We start from the raw sequence: 21,238 nt of genomic DNA on the forward strand, positions 1-21,238 counted from the left end.
TTGGAGAATAGAGAGGCAAAAGAGGTGGTAAGACTCAATGACTCTCTACCTTATTAGAAGGAATCTATTGGTGATCCAATCATCCAAATTCGAGTGACCATGTGCAATCTGAAGGGAAACGGGGGACTAAATGGGTGTAGGACATGGCCACCAAGAAGGGTAGAAGGAGCCTTAAGTGTCGGAGTTGCAATGGGACTTCTGAGTTCCTGCCTATGGAGATGACAATGGGGAGGGGGCTGGTGTTTCATTGGTAGGAAGGTTTGGAGGAAGGGATCCCCAAAATACTTTCTTGGATGCTCCTGGATTGGGTTGGTGAAGGGGGAGATTTTCCCTGAGGGCTTGATCCTGCTAGGCTTTCTGGTGCCTACTTAGGATAAATGAGCAAAATGAGATCTTTCTTTTCCAGGTCCTATGTCCTATGAACTCTCCAATGTTGCATGCATGCTGGAAGATAAAACTCAAACACCAAATATGAATGTGTCTCATTTTATTAAAGAAAACATGCTGGTGACACAATATTCCTTAGAGCAGAAATCAGAGAGCAAGATAATTCAAAGACTCAAACTGGCACCATAGCCATTCTCAGTGGAGCTGATTCTAAATTCTTTTCTTCCATGAAAAGGGTGGTGACCTCAAACCAGGAAGCCCAGGAAGTTATCTGCTTTACAACCATAGAAAGAGGGGATGAGTCCCTTAAAGGGTTGATTCCCCATGGTTTCTATATATATCCACTAGCTGAGACCACCTACTCCTTCCTCAGGGTAAAATTAGGGAATGAGAAGCAGTGGGGAGATGGTTGTAGTTATTGTCTTTATGTAGTTTTCAAAGTCACTTCCAAAAAAGAGGACGAGGAAATAATTAAGGATGCCGGCAACAGACATGAGGAAGAGGAACAATATGATGCGTTTCCCAAAAATGTAGCCAGGAGTGCTGGAAAAGAGAGAGAAATATGGATGAAGAACCGATATAACCAATTCAACAATGCATATTTTTGACTTGGAGATATCTAGGATTTAAATTTTAGTTCTTTTCCCTAAAGAATCTTTGATTTGATTCATATGAAAGACGTTTGTGTCCCAGGAATCATTACTTAATGATTACATTTTAAAAGAAAGCTTAAAAAACCTGACCTTGTATTTGTCTGGGTTGGGTTCCCCATTTCCCAAATGAATGTTCCTGCAAAATTATTATGTGTTGAACACTATTGAACTGGCTTATTTTTGTGCCTCCCACCTTCTATTATCCTGTTGCTTTCTTAACATTGCATGGTACAAAGAAGGCGTGGGTTCACAATGCCAGACATCTTCTGGTAATCAGGTATCCTTATTGGAGATTAGAAACACAATTACCTTTTTAAGGTCCTTTCTCTTTCTCAAGGAAAGCCAATGAGGATGGCCCTGGCATCTACATGTATCATGCAATACTTTAAGTACCTCTGTGTTATAACTGATGGCTTAAATGAGCCAATAAAGCTCGTTAAGACTAAAAGGTGCTCCAGCATCTAAGGGGCTAATCTATTCTCCTCTGGCTGCACAGGAATAACTCATGTTCCCATTAATGAGGGCTGGGCACACATCACTGGCAGAATAGACCCTTCCACTATAAATGTGCAGTGAGAGAGAGATTTTAGTACATCCATATACCTCTTAGCAGGACTATAAATCTCAGACTGTCCACGCAGAGCATCAGCCTGGGTCAGGAAGAAATCTCCCACTAACGTATGATTGCATAATTGGGTTACTGAGACTGCTCTAGCCACATTTATTCCTTTTTTCCAAACCCATCTGTGGTAATCTTTAACCATGTCTTTAACATCTTTAACCATCTAGCTGTCCCCACAGAACTGGGCAAGGTTAAACCCATTTGTAGTGTCCACTTGGATCTCCCTTTGAAAGGGTTTAACATTGCCAATCAGTCGTTGGGCAAATGATCTTTTGTTTTCATCTTTCCAACAGCCCCCTAATTTTTTTTATAAATCCAATTCTTTTTTAAATAAGTTTTATTGATGCTTTTCATTTAACATCACAGTGACTTCCAACCATATCCTTTACTTATTCTTCACCAAGTAAGCCTTCGCAGGGCAGTTAGGGTACATCAGAGTGCATAAAGCATTGGTTCAGGAGTCAGAAACATATGACTTCATGACCAGCCTTAGACAGTTAGTAGCTGTATAACCCTGGCAAGCCAATCATCCTCTGTCTGCCTCAGTTTTCCCATCTGTAAAAGGAAAGGGCTGGAATTATACTACCTACTTCTCAGGGTGGTTGTGAAGATAATATTTGTAAAGCTCTTTGCAATTCTTAACACTTTCTATAAATGTTAGCTAATATTTCTATTAAGGAAAAACAAGTTAAGTTTTTTGTTTCTAATAGATAAACTATTATTTTAAATATTTGATTATTTGATTCATTCTTAATTGACTAATTTAAAAGTATTTGTATTTTCATTATTTGATGGCTAATTTATTATTTCTAATAAACAAATAAATCTGTATTATTTCTGATTTTAAAAAATGTTAAGCAAACTAGGGATCACAGTGATAGCAAATGAAAGGAGGGAGGATAGAGGCAGCTAGGTGGCACAGTAGACAGAACACCGGCCCTGAAGTCAGGAGGACCTGAGTTCAAATCTAGCCTCAGACACTTAACACTTCCTGGCTGTGTGACCCTGGGTGAGTCACTTAACCTCAATTGCCTCAGGGGAAAAAAAAAAAGAGGGAGGATGAGAAGGAAGACAGAGGGAGCAAGAGAGAAAGGGAGGAAAGAAACAAGCATGTATTAATCAATCAATAAACATTTTTAAGTACTTACTATGTGTCAGGCACTGGGGATATAAAACAAGGTAAGAGAAAGTATCTGTCATAAAGAACCTTACAGTCTCATGCAGGAAAACAACATGCAAACAAATAGTCCTGGTAAAGAGAATAAGTCCACTTCATCAGGTGAATGAAACAGAGGTAAAGGAGGAAATAGTGTCCAAAAAAACCCTGAGTCATAGGAGAGGAGGAAAAGGGGAAAAGAAAGACTTTAATTGATTTTTTTTTTTGCAAACTATAAAATTTTTCATTTGAGAGAGTAGGGGGAAGGAGAGCCATGGGAAGTTTGAGGAGGAAGGTTTGGAAGAGTCGCTATGGAGAATAGGATGCTAAGTTGATAAGGTAACTATAGTAGAATTGCCTAGCGGCAGTGAGGGCCCAGTTGAGGCTCAGTAACATAAATTTGTAGGGGACCCAGTCAGAGTAATTGCATGATTTTCTCTAACTTTATTCAGCAGCTCATGTTTTGGCATGAAGACAATGAAGGGTAGAAGTGATTCAAGGCTGGGCATAATCGGCAATATGATAAGGGGGTTAAGGATTCAAGAGAGCAGCACAATGTGAAGTTGAAGTGGTTCACCAAGGAGTCAATATGGTAAAAAGAGGCTGGAGCAAAGGAGATGACCTTGGAGAGAATTGAAGGGTCCTGGTGTCTGAAGGTCACAGTGCAGGCAAAGAGTAGGGTTGTGTAAGACAAGGCAAAGGGAGAGGTGAAAAGCCGATTCTGATTAGATAAAGGGATTTCATTTGTGGGTGATGGCAAGAGCAAGGGTATGTCCATCAAGGATATGGCTGAGGTGGGGTGGAGGAGTAGTCATGGAAACTGAGTAGGTGAGGAACTAAGTGGTGAGGGTATCTGAGGGAGAATCAATCGGTATGTTGAAGTTCCCTAGTATGAGGGCAGGAGTGGGGAGGAGAGAAAAAAAAAAAGTGAAGCTCTTTGCAAACTCATTGAGGAAGGAAGCAGAGTAGACAACAGCTTCCACCATTTGGACCAGATGGTAAATGTGAACAGTATGGAGCTCACAGGAGTGATGGTATAAGGGAAGAACATGGAGGCGGTGATCGCTGGCAAAAAGTATCCTAACTCCCTGCACCTGGCCAGTAAGCTGAAGGAAATGAGTGATGGCGCAGAAAGGGTGGCTAGGGAGGGAGAGGTGGGATTTAGGGACTGCTAGAAGAAGGAAGGAGAAGACAAGGGAAAGATCCAAGATGAAGAAAAGTTTGTCACTTGTAGAATAGATATCCCAGAGAGCAAGATGAAAGGGCCGGGGGAAGTTAGGATAAAACTTGGGAGTGGGAAGGTTGAGAGGGTGGGAAAGAAGAATCGGGCAGTAGGGGTGAGGAGTGGGGTTTGGATAATGATTAACAGGAGTTCATTGTCACTGGAATGTGATGTAATCACAAATGATAATGTTCCTCTCTGAATGGAGGTACCACTTCCAAGGACAGAAGCAGGAGATGGGAGACCTGAAGTGTAATGCGGGGGGGGGGGGGGAATCCTTCTTTACCCTGGGGGTCCACTGCATCCGAGCTGGGAGACTGGGCTGGTACAGAGAGAAGTGATTACTTTGGTTTGCTGGAAGATGCCCAGTTTGGCTCTGAGCAGCCTTCCTCAGAGACCATGCTGTGCCCAGAAGGAGATGGACACCTCCAGGCACTAGTAACCTGAGGTCTGAGGGTATGAGAACCTACTATGTTCCAAACACTGTGTTAAGCCCTTTAGAAATATATCTCCCTGGAGGCTCACAACAACCCTGTGGAGTAGAAACTGTTATTGTCCCCATTTTATAGTTGAAGAAACCGAGGTGGACAGAAGTTGTGGCTTGTGTAGTATCCCAAACAAAGGCAGACCTTCCTGATTCCAATTCCAGCACTCTATCTCTGAACGCTATCTCTGACAGTAGACACAATTTTTAAATTTTGCCCAGCTTCTTTCAACAATGAGGTGATTCAAGGCAATTCCAATAGACTTGGGATGGAAAGTGCCATTCGAATCTAGAGAAAGAATTATGGAGCCTGAATGTGGACCAAAGCATAGTATTTTCACCTTTTTCGTCGTTGTTATTATTTGTTTGCTTGTGTTTTTTTTTCTTTCTTCTTTTTTTCTCTTTTGGTCTGATTTTTCTCATGTAGCATGGTAAATGTGGATAGAAGAATTTAGAAGAATTGCACACATTTAACCTATTATTGGATTACTTGCTATCTTGGGAAAGGGGAGAAGGAGAGGGAGAGAGAAAATTTGGAGCACAAGGTGTGAATATTGAAAACTATCTTTGCTTGTATTTGGAAAAATAAAAACTATTGTGTAAGTAAATGAATAAATGAATAAACAATTAAATGAATGAAAGAATGAATAGATGAATTTTTCTCAGGAAGCACAGATATCTTGTGATCCCCTCTCTGGCTTCAGGGAGTCAAGTTCTTGAAATCTCTTTTAGACTACAGAGTCTTTGAGTTATTAGGTTTGTGATAGATGTCTCAAGTGCCTTATTTTTAACTGTAAATGGAACACAAAATTCCAAATTGCATTTAGAAATATGGATTCAGGCTAGTTTGATTCTCACTCTTCAACAGTATTGGTTCTAAACAGAGGTAGGATAGCATAATGGAAAAATACCTGAACTAGAAATCAAGAAATCTGGGTTGTAATCACAGGTCTCCCACTAATTTGAACAAGCCACTTAATCTCTCCAGATCTGTTTCCAGCTATATTAGATTACCTTTAAAGTCTCTTCCAGCTTTAACATTCTAATTCAATTCTAATTAGGAAAAGGTCACATGAGTATGGTGACTAGTTCTGCAAGGTAAGCAGCCAGACTAATGAAGGCAGATTTTCTATGGATGTCTCCCCAAGGAGGGGAATCAGCAGCTTTCTCATTCACACACACACACACACACACACACACACACACACACACACACACACACATACCCCTACGTACACTTACACTCTTTCTCCTTCTCTCTATCTTCTCTCTCTTCCCCTTGCCTTCTCTCTCTCTCTCTCTCATTTTCTATTTCTCTCTCTCTTTCACTCTCTCTATTTCTCTCTCTCTCTCTCTCTCTCTGTGTGTGTGTGTGTGTGTGTGTGTGTCTCACTTTCCTTCTCTCTCTGTCTCTGTCTCTGTCTGTCTCTGTCTGTCTGTCTGTCTCTCTCTCTCTCTCTTTCACTCTCTCTCTTTCTCTCTCTCTCTCTCTCTCTTTCTCTCTCTCTCTCTCTTTCACTCTCTCTCCCTATTTCTCTCTCTCTATCTATCTCTCTCACTTTCCTCCTCTCTCTGTCTCTGTCTATCTCTGTTTGTCTCTCTCTCTCTCTTTCACTCTCTCTCCCTATTTCTCTCTCTCTCTATCTCTCTCACTTTCCTTCTCTCTCTGTCTCTGTCTGTCTGTCTGTCTCTCTCTCTCTCTTTTTCACTCTCTCTCTTTCACTCTCTCTCTCTCTCTCTCTCTTTCTCTCTCTCTCTCTTTTTCACTCTCTCTCCCTATTTCTCTCTCTATCTCTCTCACTTTCCTCCTCTCTGTCTCTGTCTATCTCTGTTTGTCTCTCTCTCTCTCTCTCTTTCTCTCTCTCTTTCTCTCTCTCTTTCTCATACACACACACACACACACACACACACACACACTTCATATAAACACACAGAGAGACTACAAAAGGAGGTATATTTATCCCATGAAGCTCAGAAAGTCATATCATAGTCCAAACATTGAAAATCCAGGGGTTGGGTATATGAAAAAGTAAAATTCAATATAGTAATAATAGTTCACACTTACAGAATACTTCGTTTACCAAGAACTTTCCTCCCTGACAACCTTGGGAGCCAGAATAGATAAGCATTATTATTCTCAGCTTACACAGGAGAAAAATGATGCTTAGAAAAACTACATATGTGATTTGTCCAAAGTTACACAGCTAATGAATGGAAGTCCCAGGCTTAGAATCCTTCCACTTCCACACTGCTTCACTTCTCTGGAAAAAGTCCAACATGCTCTAATAGCTGCAGTTGAAGACTACTATCTGAACACATAATTATATTGACTTTAGTGGAGTGATGCTACCAGAGAACACAGATAAGAGGAATGAGAGGGAAAGAGACAAAGCAATAGTGTGAAAAGATAGTCTCAACAAAAAAAGGATGGAGGCTTTCTCTGCCTCCCTGTAACTTATTCCTTGACAGATGCTTCTGATTGCTAAGGGCTGCCTCTTGAATGTTTGATGTATTGTTGTGAGGTATTTTTTAACCCTTGCAGATAGTACAATAATCACTTGTTCTGTGAAGTCAAGTCACTTAACCCTTTGCCTCAGTTTCCTCAGCTGTAAAGCTGGAGAAGGAAATGGCAAAAAGTTGAAGTATCTTTGCCAAGAAAACCCCAAATGCCACTAAGTTCTTAGTAGACTAGCCCAATTGTGATGAGAGTAATTGCAGATTTTAGATTTCACATCTGCTTTGGTCTATAAATAATATGAGTGTGCAAAATAGTACAGTAAGCAGTGTGATGTTTTTAAAAAGAGTTCTGGATTTGAAAAGAGAAGTCCTTAAGTTCAAGTCTCACATCTGCCATTTATCAGCTATGTGACCTTGGTCAATAACCTGGACTAATCTAAATCTCAGTTTCCTCATTTGTAAAAAGGGGGTAATTATATTTGTATTACCTACTTCACAAGGTGATTGTGATGATTCAATGAGATAGTAAAAGTTCTTTATGACTAGAGAGCCCCATATTATTTTAGGTTTTTATAATTATCCTTCCTCACTGATTATTACTGTGGCTTCCACGCAGCTCATTCCCTGAAGAACTATTACTAAAATGAATCGAGTACAAATGGCGTGCTTTGGCTCTCGTTGCACTCTCAGAGCTCAGGAGAAATCCTTGGAAACGCCAGGCACAATGGAGCTACAAAGCACACAGCATACATTCCATCATTTCATCCTCACAACAACCCCCTGTAGGCTATATATTTTTACCCCTATTTTATAATTGAGAAAATCTGGCTCAGTGAAGTTGCTTGCCCAAGGCTGTGATGAGGACAGGGAGGAAGCAGCAAAGCTAGGATCTAAATCCAGGATTTAAGACTTCATACACTTTTCCCTCTACCCCTAACCTTCCCACAAAAGAAGAATCAGGTCTTAGAGGACAGTGGAAGAAAGTATTAAGTGAGAAGGAATAATTATTTCCCAAAGAGCACTTCAAAACTTTCTACCTGATCATACCCACTCAGAATTGGAAAAGACCTTCCAGATCTTTACACCAATCACACACCTGAAGAATTCCCTCTGAAGCATCCCTGACAAGTATCTGACCAGCTTCCTCCTGGAGACCTTCAGATTCTAAAGCAGACCTTTCCACTGTGGAACAATCCTAATATCTTTAAATTTTTTATACATCACGTCTAAATTTGTCTCTTTGCAACTGTCACCTGTTGATCCTAGTTCTGCCCCTGTGGGGGCAAGTAGAGCAAATACAATCATGAATTTAGAATTGAAAGGGACCTTGGAAATAATATTAATCAAGTCTGATTGGACCTCTCATTGCACTCTATTTTTCAGATCTCTAATGCATTTAAGTAATACTATGCCATATAATTATCTAAATTTGAGATTGAGCCTCCTTCTAGACTGTAAGCCTCATGAGGGCAGGTATATATTTAGTACCTAAACTTTGTATCTTCTTTGGCATTTAGTACAATACTCTACACATAAGAGAGGTAGGATTTAAAACCAATTCTTTAGACTCCAAATCCTGCACTCTTTCTGCTGCCTACATTTGAAGATTGGAAAGAAAAGAAAGAAGGAAGGAAGGAAGGAAGGAAGGAAGGAAGGAAGGAAGGAAGGAAGGAAGGAAGGAAGGAAGGAAGGAAGGAAGGAAGGAAGGAGGGAGGGAAGAAAACTTATATAGCATCTACTATGTGTTCTAGGCACTATGCTAAGTGCTTTGCAAATATTATCTCATTTGATCCTCACAACAACCCTGCAAAGCAGATACTATTATTATCCTCATTTTACTTTTGATGAAAGTAAGGCAGACAAGGAAACTGTAGGGCCCAGAGTCACACACTTAGAAGTGCCTGAGGTCAGACTTGAATTCAGGTTCTCCTAAGTCCAGTTCTCTATCTACCTCCCTACCTAGCTGCCTTTACTGCCCTATTAGCACCTAGTGGATGATTAATAATGAGTCAGCCAAGTGGTGCAATACATAGAGCACTGGGCGTGGAGATAAAATTTGAATTCTAATCTGGCTTCAGACACTTACTAGCTACTTGACTCTAAGCAAGTCATTTCACCTAATTTGCCTCTGTTTCCTCATCTAGACAATGAACTAAAGAAGAAAATGGCAAATTGCTCCAGTATCTCTGCCAAGAAAACCCCACACGGGGTCACAAAGAGTACTGTAACTGAACAGCAATAACAGGTGATTAATAAAGGTTTGAAAATTTTAGAAACAGTAATCCAATTCAATCACTCAATTTATGTGTTTTCAGGCCCTGGACAGGGTGGTGGTCCCAGTTGAGAACCTTTGAGAATTACCACCAATCCAACATTAATCACTCCAGTGACTACTCACCATTCCCAGTGACCTACCTCTGTGTCCTCTCTCCTAGATAACCCACAAAGTATTTTTGCCTCACAAACAGGTACATCAGCCCAGCAAAGGCAGCAGGAACTAAATAGAAAAAAGAAACAAACAAACAAAAAAAAAACCATTATATTAGTAAATGCTCTTTTGTTAAATACTTTGAACGAATCCTGAGGTATAATGGTATATATATAAAGGTATCCTGTTAATACAAAATCAGTGTTGCGCAATACAATGGACAAGAACTATGGTAGGCACATCTCTGTCAAAAAGTGTCTTGTAGAAAAAGAAAGTTGTGAGCCTGAAAACAAGAATCTCAGATGCTCTAAAAATTTGTCACTCTCTTCTTAAGCAATAACCTAAATAACCAAGTTATCCTGGGTGGACTTTAGAGACCATTAGGGAAGGAGATATTATAAGTAGCCTTGACCAATGTTGAAAACTCTGTTAGAGATTGACCCTAAAGTGGAATCCAACTTGATTGCTAAGTGTTTTTTCCCCCAAGCCTAAAAATTCTACAATAAATTAATCCACATGCATGTGATACTTTAAGATTTTAAAAGCACCAGAAAGCACTCTTAAATATGACCTAAGAAATGTAAAGTATTGCTACACACTAAGGTTTTAAATAGAGCAGTGTTTGTCCAGGAATCATAGATTCTTAGTCTCATCAATTTGGAAGATAATTCCAAAAGTCATGTAGTCCAACCCAAACCCAAAGTGTGACTCTATTGGACAACATCCCAGATGAGTTCATTTATTCTCCACTTAACCTTTGTGACAGTAAGATCGCCATGTCCTGGAGCAGTTTGTTCTACTTTCATATAGTTTTAATTGTTAAAAAGTTTTTGAGTTTTTTTCCTCAAATTGAGCTGAAATATGACTCTCTGGAAAATTTCCCATTGGGTCTAGTTCAGCCCTCCAGGGCCAAATATAACAAATCTAACCCCTTCTTCCATATGACAGCCCTTAAAATATTCAAAGAGAATCCCAACATCAGGAGCCCCACTTGGGTACTATATAATTATTCTTGGTCCACTTACTTTGACAATTTCCATGGACCCACAATTTCATCAGTATATAGAATCCCTCCATCCAGGCAGATCCCAACCCATCCATGACTTCCAATCTTGAATAAATATTGACTGTGTCCCTTAACAAGTCCTCTTCAGGAATTATATCTAGTGCACTCGGAGGTCTTTATTTTTTATTTTGACATTCTTTGATTTATAACCACTTGAAAAAAGAGAATCGGGATCCTAGCTTTCAGCTTTGTCATCCTTTGTGCTGTGATGCTGGTCAGGGTATCTAATTTAGTGTAAGAAAGGGGAAAGCAGCCTAGGAGGGCCTATCATCAACCACCATGAGAGCTGAATGAGAATTAATGAAATGGTACCTGAAAAGTCCTTTAGGTTTTTTTCTCTGAGTACCACGAGGGGCAGGTGTGGGCAACCATCACTTGGCTAGATAGTCCAACTCAGCTTGTGCCAAAACCTTAGCCAAGCATGGTTTTGATCATTAACAATACTATGAAGTGTTGTAATCTTGGAAAGGAATCAAAAAAAAAAAATCACTCTGGTTTCTGTTTAATTTTAAATCAACTCATTATAGAGTTGTTCTATTCCTCCAGCTTACTGGAATCAAAACCGGGAGCCGCTGATAACCTGGAGAAAGGCTGATGTGCTGTAAGACAACCCCCCTATCACTGACATACATATGCACAGTGAGGGGAAACAGCTGGAAACTTATTAACAGAAGAACTGAGGATAGCAGCCCCAGAATATCTCTCTCCGGCACTCTCATTTATAATGCCCTTGTATCCCAGCTCGCTCTGCCTCTGGATTCTGAGTCACATTGAGCCTTAAACCATCCTTGTCGGACTGCGGCTCCCCACCAGCCATCAGGGAGCAAGCATTAGCAATGCATTATCACAGCCCACTCCCTTCTCCAGTACAAAGTGCCTGGACACGTGACCTCACAGTGTTGTTAGAGCTGGAGGGCTTCAAACATCAGAACTGGAGGACTGGACTCGGCTGGGGGAGAGCGGGTGGAGGGGACCTCCACTCTGAACATGTGCAGAAGCAGACAGACATAAATAATGAAAAAGAAGTAAATCCAAAACATAAATATTACCTTGGCTGCAAAGTAATCCTGCACTCCAAAGCATGACAAGAAATGTGGGATAGGCATCTATGCAATTTTGGCTAGAAAAGAAGAAGAAAAATATTCACTTTGAAATGATCAAAACTTGATTTTTAACCTCCAAATGAACAATTACCATCTCATAGCATAAACAATGAAAAACAGGCTCATGCTCATAATTCCCCTACATCTGTCCCATAAGAGGTGGCAGCCAGCCACCAAATTAGAAACAGGCAGGGGTATAAAATGAACACATGTATGAAACTCATTTATTCTGCTCCTTCGATGAAATCTATCTGGTGCAGGGTTTCCTGATGGACTCCTCTGGCCCTTTTCCTAGTAGAAACTGTGCCAGGAAATTCATTAGAAGTGAAAAGTGAACTATGCAAACAAGAGGGGCAAGGCAGGAGAAGACTAACCCTGAATCCAGTCTTGTAAACCTACAGGCTGTGAGTCTGAGAAGAAAGAGACTATCAAGCACGGAACAAATCTGTGTTGTTTTATGGAAAGAGCACCAGGTTTGAGGTAGAAGAGCAGAGTTCAAATCTAAACCTTGATACTTTACAAGATGGTAGAGATGGAGTTAGACAACTGGTCAGCTAAAAAAGATTTGGGGGGCTTAGTGGATGGCAAGCTTGATAAGTCAACAATGAAATTTACAGTCAAAAGAGCTAACATATTAGCTTTCCATTAGGAAACACATAGGATCTAGAACGAGAGCAGTGATGGTCTTCTATTTCTTTCTCTACTTAGATGACATCTGGAGTGTTTTATTCAGTTCTGGGTAGCACATTTTGGGAGGGATGTTGCTAAGTTGGAATGAATTCAGAAAAAAAGGTGTCCAGAATGGTAGGAAGCCTTGAAACTGTGTAGGAAAAGTGGTTGAAGGGACTGGAAAGATTTCACCTGAGAAGAGTTTGGCAGAATATTTATTTATTTGAAGTTTCTCTCAGTTGAAAAGAAATCAAATTGATTTTGCTTTGCCCCACAGGGCAGGTCTAAGAGCCATATGCTGAAGCTGTAAAGAGATAGATTTTTTTAAATTTGGCATAAGGAGGAACTTCTTAACAATTAGAGCTATTCAAAAGATGATGGACTCTGGATGAAGATGACAGAGTAAGGACTCTATGAGTCAAAAAAAGATCTGGATACTTATTCTAGTTGTCACTGTTCTCTGTATGATTTTAGACAATTCACTTTGACATTTTCTGTGTTATAGATAAGTAAAGATACTTATCTATAAAAAGAGGGACAGGTCAGGTTCCAGTCTTTGGAGACTGCCTCAGGCACTAAAACATAAAGCAATTTGTCCAGGATTACAAAACTAATATTTGTCAGAGGCAACTCTTGAACCCAGTTTTTCCCATGATTAAGTATACAATGATTTGAAGCTATACTGTTTCTTTTATCTTAATATGGTTAAAAACAAAAGCAAAAAAAAAAAAACTAGTTACGTGTCAAACAAATTTGTTAGGCACTTGGCAGAGATATTTTTCTTTAGCTACTGGTTAGACTAGAAGAAGAATACCCTACTTTTTGCACTAAAACCATATATAACATAACATAATCATAGTGATAGTCCTTTGGTGACTGAACAGGGCAAGCCTGAAAGAGAAACAAAGAACCCAGAAATCAAGCTGATCTTAGGGTATGTTCAGTTTCAATTAAATTAAACAAAAATTTACTAAATGCTTATATTCCAGGCACCATGGTAGATACTACAGATATGATACTATAAAAATGGCATAGTCCCTGCCTTCAAGAGACTTACAATCTAGTAGGATTTCTATATAAATCTTGGAGCATTTGATAGTATATCCCTTAAAGAAATTTCCATCAAAGAGGCAGACACTTATTAAAAATCATGTTTCCACAAAAAAATATATTTATTAATCATATAAGTAGTATGGTGCAGCCCTGGAGGAGAGATCTAGCCTTATCTTTGCCATTAACTCTGTATGCCACCAGTGTCTAACACATAGTAAGTACTTAATAAATGCTTATTGATTTGATTTGCTTATTGAATTGTCTTATTGGATATATTGAATGTGGATGTGCTGCATTCACATCCTGCCTTCTTGTCCCCAGGCTAGGTCCTGATAACTTCCCCCTTCTCTCATCAAAAATAATAGGAAATTCCCTAACCATGAGTTCGTTTTCATAGGATCATAAACTTACAGCAGGAAGCAACCCTAAAAATTAACTAGTCCAACTTTCTCTATTTTACAGCTGAGGAAACTGAGAAGGAGCTAATTGATTTGCCCAAAGTCGCACAGATTCAAACTCAAACCTTCTCATTTCAAATCCTATATTTTTTCCACTGAACATATGATAGGATTGTGGCTATGTTAAATTCAAGTGGTTCCTAGTCATTGAATCAATTGGCTTCACTGTCACATCAGGGTTTCGCTCTGCTTTTCCCCAGACTAATTCACATACATGAAATTCTCTTTGTCACTGACAAATTTATGATTATTTGGACTCCTCTTCCAAGGAAAATGTTGTGCTATTATTTCTGCAAGATTCACCTATTATTTTTATGACTAAATATGAATTGTTAAACAGATTATTGTATTAGTTATTTTCATTCTATTCTTTTGGTGCTCATACATGCGTCACCAATATTTGCTTCATAGAGAAAAATCTTAATTCTTTTTGCTATTTCTTCCTCTTATTTTCCTGGGTCTCTCAGAGTGATCTGAAATCAGCCAAATATAGAAATGCATAAGTAAAGGTTTAAATTATGGCTTTGGCTCCTTTAGTATAATAGATAATAAATGTCATTAGATAATAGCAGTTGCTAGCTGTATTTGACACCTATTTGGCTCTAGCCTCTTCAAAAAAAATTATGTAAGGGCTTCTTATTTTCAAGAGTTCTTCTCACCAATGAGATGCATGACCCCAGAAAAGAAGTCAGCCTAATAAGCCACAGGAAAAGCCAAACTGAAGAAGAAGGCTTATTGTCCTATAATCTATAATGTGCCATTGGATGGGAACTCCACTGAGTAAGTCCAGGAGTACACATACATGTCATGGACAGGCATTATAAATGACTAAGTTGGATCTAAAATCTAATAAGAGAAAGAGAGGTGGATGCACTGCATTTGTGAAGCTACAAAGTACTTTCAATAGTCTCAAGCAATTACCTGTCACAAAAGTTCATTTTTTGAAAACACCAATGTTTTTCTGATGATGCTATATAGCTGAGTCATGAAATTTATGAAGTACTTACAATGTGCCAGACACTATGGTAAGTGCTATAGACAAAAAGAAAGGCAAAAAATAATTCCCTGTTTCCAAAGAGCTCACATTCTAATAGGGAGGGCAAGAGGCAATGATCAAAGGAGGTACAACATTAAGAGAGATTGGGAAAGGCTTCTGGTTGAAGATGGAATTTTAGGACTTAAAAGAAGCAAGAAGAGATATTTAAGAAAAGAAAACACATGAGAAAGAGAAAGAAACAGAGAGACAGAGACAGAGAATGTTTTGAAAACTACCTAGTACCAACAGAAAATTAAAATACCTGGCAAAAAGCCTACACTATCTCAGATACATCCTCCGCAAAGCATTTATAGGAGAAAATGGACAAGAAGAACCAATGATCAGAAGGTATAAGTGAATTACAATTTGAAATATTGGAGACAGTATCTACATCACTGAGATCTTGATATTATTGAAGTATTGGAATAAATCTAGCCAGAGGGGTGGGGGAGGAGAATTGCAAGGGGACTTCACATACTTTGTATTTTGTACAAAGTACAAAATCATCTGGATTTGAAATGCAGCATTGAGATCAATGTTTATTTATCTCTTATTTCAGGCTTTCTACTAAGATGAAGATTTTGGCCATGTGAGAAATGAGTATTTCTTATATTTAATAACTAATTATTATATTAGGACCAAGTTTTTTTCCTATTCTGTTTTCTCTTCCAGAAACCAACCAGTGTGAGAAATCTCTCTTAAAGATTTACCCAGGCCAAAATCTAATCAGACAGTAAAAGAAATTCTAAGTTTGGGAGGCATTCTTGCTTATTGTATTTGCTGGGAAGGTATTCATTCTCCCTTTTGTTAGAAAAATGACACTGAAATTGATGTCTCTTTGACCAAGATTTGGGTGACCCAAATCATGTACCTCAAAATCCTCATTGTAATATGACCCAGTCTCTCACCATAATGTTCATTTTATAATTACTTCTTAACAATCAGAGTTGATTGCCATCCTTCAGAAACACTTACTCTTTGAAGGCATATATTGGCCATGTGAAAAATGAGTATTTCTTATATTTAATAACTAATTATTATGTTAGGACCAAGTTTTTCTCCTTTTCTGTCTTCTCTTCCAGAAACCAACCAACCACCTCTCAGAAACATCTGCTCTTTGAAGGGCATATATAAACTGTGAGCCCATTGCTATGAGGGGTCTTTGGTCTAAGAGAGACAGCTAAATGATCATTCTTTTATTAATAAACATGCTAGATTTACTAATAAAATAATTAAATTACTCAGAAATTCTGTGACTCAAATTTTTAATTGTTACAGCCAAGATCATAAAAATCAGTCATAACAATATCTAACAATTCATTAATGGCAATCAATCAATTACCTGTTCAAGTTCATGGTCTTGCTGTAAAAACAAAAGGAAGAGCCTTAATTTCTAGCATTTCATCTAAAAGACTTTTCTGGGCTTTTAGACTAGAGGAATTATCTCTGTAATTATTTAGGAAACTAAATAGAAATAGGAGCTAAAAGGTGACTGCAGGATTAGAATAGCTTTCAGGCTATTAATAATGGGATACAGAGAGGACTGAACCAGAGAAGTTGTGAGAGTCACAAAAATTCAGAGCCTGGTTTGTTATTTATACCTAGTTGCCTCCTTTTTCATTCTTTATGTTTGGTTTATAAAAACCCCACAAGTCTGTGTAAGGTAAACAGCAGGTGAAGGACAGAGATTTGATTCTCCAGATATAGTAAATGGCTTCACCTTTCCCATTCCCTTTCCTCCTCCCTATCTCAAAGAATCATAGAATCTCAAAGTTGGAAAGACCTCAAAGATCATTTATTCTCATGTGTGCCTGAACAGTAATATCCTCTACAATCTACAATTCTTCTGCTATGTTCTTATCTGGCCTTTGCTTGAAAATCTCTATGGGAGGGAATCCACTACCTCTGAAGAGAAAGCATTCTTTTTTGGAAGACTCTAATTGTTTAAAATAATAATAATAATAATAATAATCATTTTCCTTACATAGAGCTGAAGTTTATTTCTCTGCTGATTACCTTCATTGTGAACATAATAGTATTAGTGACTAGCATTTATTTATATAGTGCTCACTATGTGCCAGACACTGTGCTAAGCCTTTTACAAATATCTCACTTGATCTTCACAGCTCTGGAAGGTAGATGCTATTATAACCCCCATTTTACAAAGGAAGAAACTGAGGCAGAGATTAAGTGGCTTTCCCAGGGTCACACAACTAATAAATGTCAGAGGCCAGATGTGAATCTAGTTTATTACTAGTTCTGCCTGAGGGTCTTCCCCTCTCAAATTCATTCATTTATTTTTTTTCCTTTTTTAACAAGGTGGAAGAGGAGATTCTTTGTCCCAATTGCTATCTAGCCTTAATCACTGAGTGGGTGAAGCCTCAGCCAAACTGAAACCTGTTGAAAACCTTAGTTTAAAAAGGCCACGATCTCCCATTGCATCCAGGGTCATCTCCAGTCATCCTGATCTATATCTGGAAAACTGAACTCAGATGGCTCAGGAGGGCAAAGTGAGGCAGGTGACCTTGCACAGTCCTCCCTCACTGAAATCCAATTCATTTGCATGTCATGGTATCTCGTCCCTAATGTCATGGTCCTCTTCAAGAACTAAGAACAAACAGCAACAGCTTTCTACAGGCAAGAGAAAAATGTTAATCCTTCTTCCATATAAAAGCCCTTAAAATACCTGAAGAAAATTGTCATGGTCACCTATTCTTTTCTCTTACCACCTCCCCTTAAAAAATTATTTTTCCCATGCAACTCATCCATAGTTCTTTCAAATGAGATGGTCTTCAGTTCCCCCAGGATTCTTGTTGATCTCTTCTAGGCAGGTACCAATTTTTCCATTAATATTCCTAAAATGTGTGATCAAAAACCAAACACTCTAGATGCGAACAGCAAAAAGTACAGCAGGACTCTCACCTCACTTATCCTCTAAGCTATGTGACTCAAATTTTTAATTTCCACAGTCAAGTCCATAAAAATCAATCACAACAATATCAAAGAATTCATTAATGGCAATCAATCGATTACATGTTCAAGTTCATGATCTTGCTGTAAAAACAAAAGGAAGAGCCTTAATTTCTAGCATTTCCTCTAAAAGACCTTCTGGGCAATAATGTTAGCAGTCTGCATTTTTGTTTTTCTTCCCGGGTCATTTGTACCTTCTGAATTCAATTCTCCCTGTGCAACAAGAAAACTGTCTGGTTCTGCACAAATATATTGTATCCAGGATATACTGTAACCTATTCAACATGTAAAGGACTGCTTGCCATCTGGGGGGAGGGGGTGGAGGGAGGGAGGGGAAAAATTGGAACAGAAATGAATGCAAGGGATAATGCTGTAAAAAATTACCCTGGCATGTGTTCTATCAATAAAAAGATATTAAAATAAAAAAAAATAATAGTGTTAGCAGTCTAAGATGATGCTCCCTTGCTTGGCTACCATGTCCAATTGCTGTCTCATTGAGCTTGCAGGCCCTTTATTTTTCATTTGAACTGTTTCCTAAACATCTTTTCCCCATCCTGTACTTGTATAAATGGTGTTTTGAACCCATTTGTGGGATTTTGTATTTGTATTAACTTTCATAGTAATAGATTTAGTCCATTGTTCCAGCCTTTCTCCTCCAAACTCTTTGAAATATTTTAAGTCAATCTTTGGTTAATTTGATTAGAAAAAGGAAAGATGAAAACCAAATTATCAGTATCAAAAATGAAAAGGGTGAATTTACCAATAAAGAGGAAATTATAGCAATAATCAGGAGTTATTTTGCCCAATTGTAAAACAGTAAATCTGACAATCTAGTGGAAATAAATGAATATTTGGAAAAATATAAATTATCCAGGTTATCAAAAGAGGAAATAAAATATTTAAATTATCTTATTTTAGAAAAAAGAAATTAAACAAGCCATCAATAAACTCTACATTTTTAGGTCCTGTTTCTGTAATCTAACAGATTAGCAATTCCTCTCAACATTGCAATCTGAAGTTTCAATAAGTGTGACTTTGTTAATGTCATTAATAAAAATGCTGGTTTGCATGAAGTTGAGGGGAGGTTTCTCAGGCATTCCACTAGATACCACACTCTAAGTTGGCCACAATTTACAAATGATTACTTTTTAAATCTTATCATTCTAATGATTTTGAATACATTTAACTGTACTATCAGCTAACATTCTCCTGGCCAAATATCTTCAATGGATCTCAATTTGTTGGCAATATAAAATTCCATCCTAATATTATATTATTCTACTACATGCCAACCACAGCAGTAATAAGACAAATATCAAAAAAAATTGGGGGAGGTTTGGGGTGGGCAGTTTTGTTTCCATAATTAAATGATTTGGTCCTCATGACTTGAAATCACCGAGGACAATTGAATGTTCTTTTACTTTGTCTCAGGGTGTGTGTATTCTCTTTCTTACTGGGTTCAGCACACTCTTTTTTATTTGCTGATTCACAACTTAATTTAACCAGCTAGGATTTATGGGATTCAAGATAAACAGGAAAGAAAGATGGAGTGGTTTTTTTTTTCATAAAGAGGGAAAAAGGAAGGAAGAAAAGGAGGGAGGGAGGAAAGGAGGAAGGGAAGAGAGAGGGAGGAAGGAAGGAAAGAAAGAGAATGGAGACTTAAAATAAAATAAATCTAAAACTTAATTTACTTCAGAAATTGACCTTGATCTGTGTGCCTATGCTTCAAATTGGAAACTGAGGAAGAAAATTAAAGCTTTACACCATCCAATGAAAAAGAACAATAGAAGGTAAAACCCTGAATATGAATTCCACTGACCCTCCTCTTTTCAAGAAAATCTAAAGTAATATAAATAAAAATCTTGACCAAATGAGGTGTGAGAAAAGGCCCACTTCACATTGCCTAAAGCCCACACAGAAAGTTTAATTCACTAAAAAGCAAACAACAATATTTGTTATGTCTGTATTTCCAAAGCAGCTCCTGCTGGGCCATGAGGGCATCCCATCAAGTCTTTCTCTTCATTCTCTTCAATTTGAATTCTCTCTTCTTTGTTTATTTACATTATTTTTGAGATTCCCATAGTGGTTTTCCAAGATGACCTTGGTTTCCCCCTTTTGCATTATCTTTGGGGACATTAAAGTCATGGCTGTCTAGAATAAGTGAAAGCTAGCTAGTTAGAAAGTTCAATTAATATCTGCCTAGTGTGTCTGGGGTGTGATGAGAAGTTGGAATACAGTAGGAGGAGGAAGAAACTTTGCTAATGGATCCTTTAGACCTTGCAGAAGCAGGCAAATAAGTAGGTGCCCCGAAACCTTTATTTAAATTCAACACAAAAGAAAAATGTTTAATTTGAATAACATCCATTTGAATTTATCTCCCTAGCTTCACCTATCTCTTACACTACTCAAATCATGGGTTTTCCAACAGTTCCTTTTACATAAAATGAAAAAAGGGGAGAAGAAAGTTGTGAGGAGCATTTTAGAATTTTTCCACTATAAACACAAAGAAACTGAAATCTCTCAGCTTCCCTCATGGATAGAGATAAGTGGGTGTATAAGGAAGAGGTTGGTACAAACTGGGTACCGGCTTTTTGGAGGCTTTGGTGATGAGTAAGGGCCAGTTTCCATGACAGCAGCACTGGACTAACCTCACAGGAAGTTGGGTGACTGCCCTGACTAGTGGACTAACCCACAGTTTTCCGGTACAGGGAGTACACTGGTGACTGGCCCTACCCCCCTCTAACCCCTCCCTTTCACAACATCATGTGGGATGGAGTTAGGCTTCAAAGCCCATCCCTCTCAAAGAACCATCTTTTGGACGCTGCCCTTAATCATCCCAGTATAGAGAAAACTGGCCGGTCTCCTAAACAGATCCACGTGACTTACACAGATAAACAGTTACAGTATACAGCACGCTTGTCCTGCCAGCTCCCTTCCCTTTTTTAAATAGCATGTGAGGACTCACTTGGCAGTGTAGACACGCTCAAAGGCAAAGGTCCCAGTCCGCTGGAAGCTCCTGACATTTTGGCTCCGGCTTTCATGCTCTACTTTGTGTGCGAAGAATCCTGGGGGAGATCAAGATCTGAGTTTAGAGTTGAATAGGTTTCTGAGATCTACATTCTCTTTCCATAATTCACCATTTCCTGAAATGGATGTCAAAAAAGGGCTAACACTCCTGTACATTTTATTTCCTTCCCTACGACATTCACTTAAAACTATAGGGAGAAAGGAGGCTGCTTCATGTGCACTCAAAGTAGTGAAAGAGTCAGCAGGGACACAGATTTGGGACAGACACAAGGTTAGGCCCCAGGCAAAACTATCCATCACTCCTCTCTCTGAAAAAGAGCATTTTCCTGCTCTTGGGAATAGGACCTGTATCACCTTCTGCAGGGGATACAGGGGGGAGGAATCCAAAATGGGAGAAGAGGAAACAGTAATACACATCAGGTGGAGACTGTGCCAGTCAAGCTCAAA

The 21,238-nt window shown here is 38.7% G+C and overlaps 1 protein-coding gene across 1 annotated transcript in view; it reads right to left on the reverse strand.

Moving 5' to 3' along the window:
• Positions 1 to 472: 472 nt before the first annotated feature.
• Positions 473 to 21,238, reverse strand: part of ALOX5AP (arachidonate 5-lipoxygenase activating protein) — a 37,126-nt gene continuing 16,360 nt past the window's right edge. Inside the window, exons 2-5 of the mRNA XM_051986508.1 lie at positions 20,730 to 20,829; positions 11,525 to 11,595; positions 9,397 to 9,478; positions 473 to 930 (exon numbers count right to left, since the gene is read on the reverse strand). Coding sequence (XP_051842468.1) covers positions 768 to 930; positions 9,397 to 9,478; positions 11,525 to 11,595; positions 20,730 to 20,829 — 416 coding nt within the window. The 3' untranslated portion in view covers positions 473 to 767. The remainder of the gene's footprint in view (positions 931 to 9,396; positions 9,479 to 11,524; positions 11,596 to 20,729; positions 20,830 to 21,238) is intronic.

This window comes from Antechinus flavipes, chromosome 3, assembly GCF_016432865.1.
Source record: "Antechinus flavipes isolate AdamAnt ecotype Samford, QLD, Australia chromosome 3, AdamAnt_v2, whole genome shotgun sequence".
NCBI classification, from domain to species: Eukaryota; Metazoa; Chordata; class Mammalia; order Dasyuromorphia; family Dasyuridae; genus Antechinus; species Antechinus flavipes.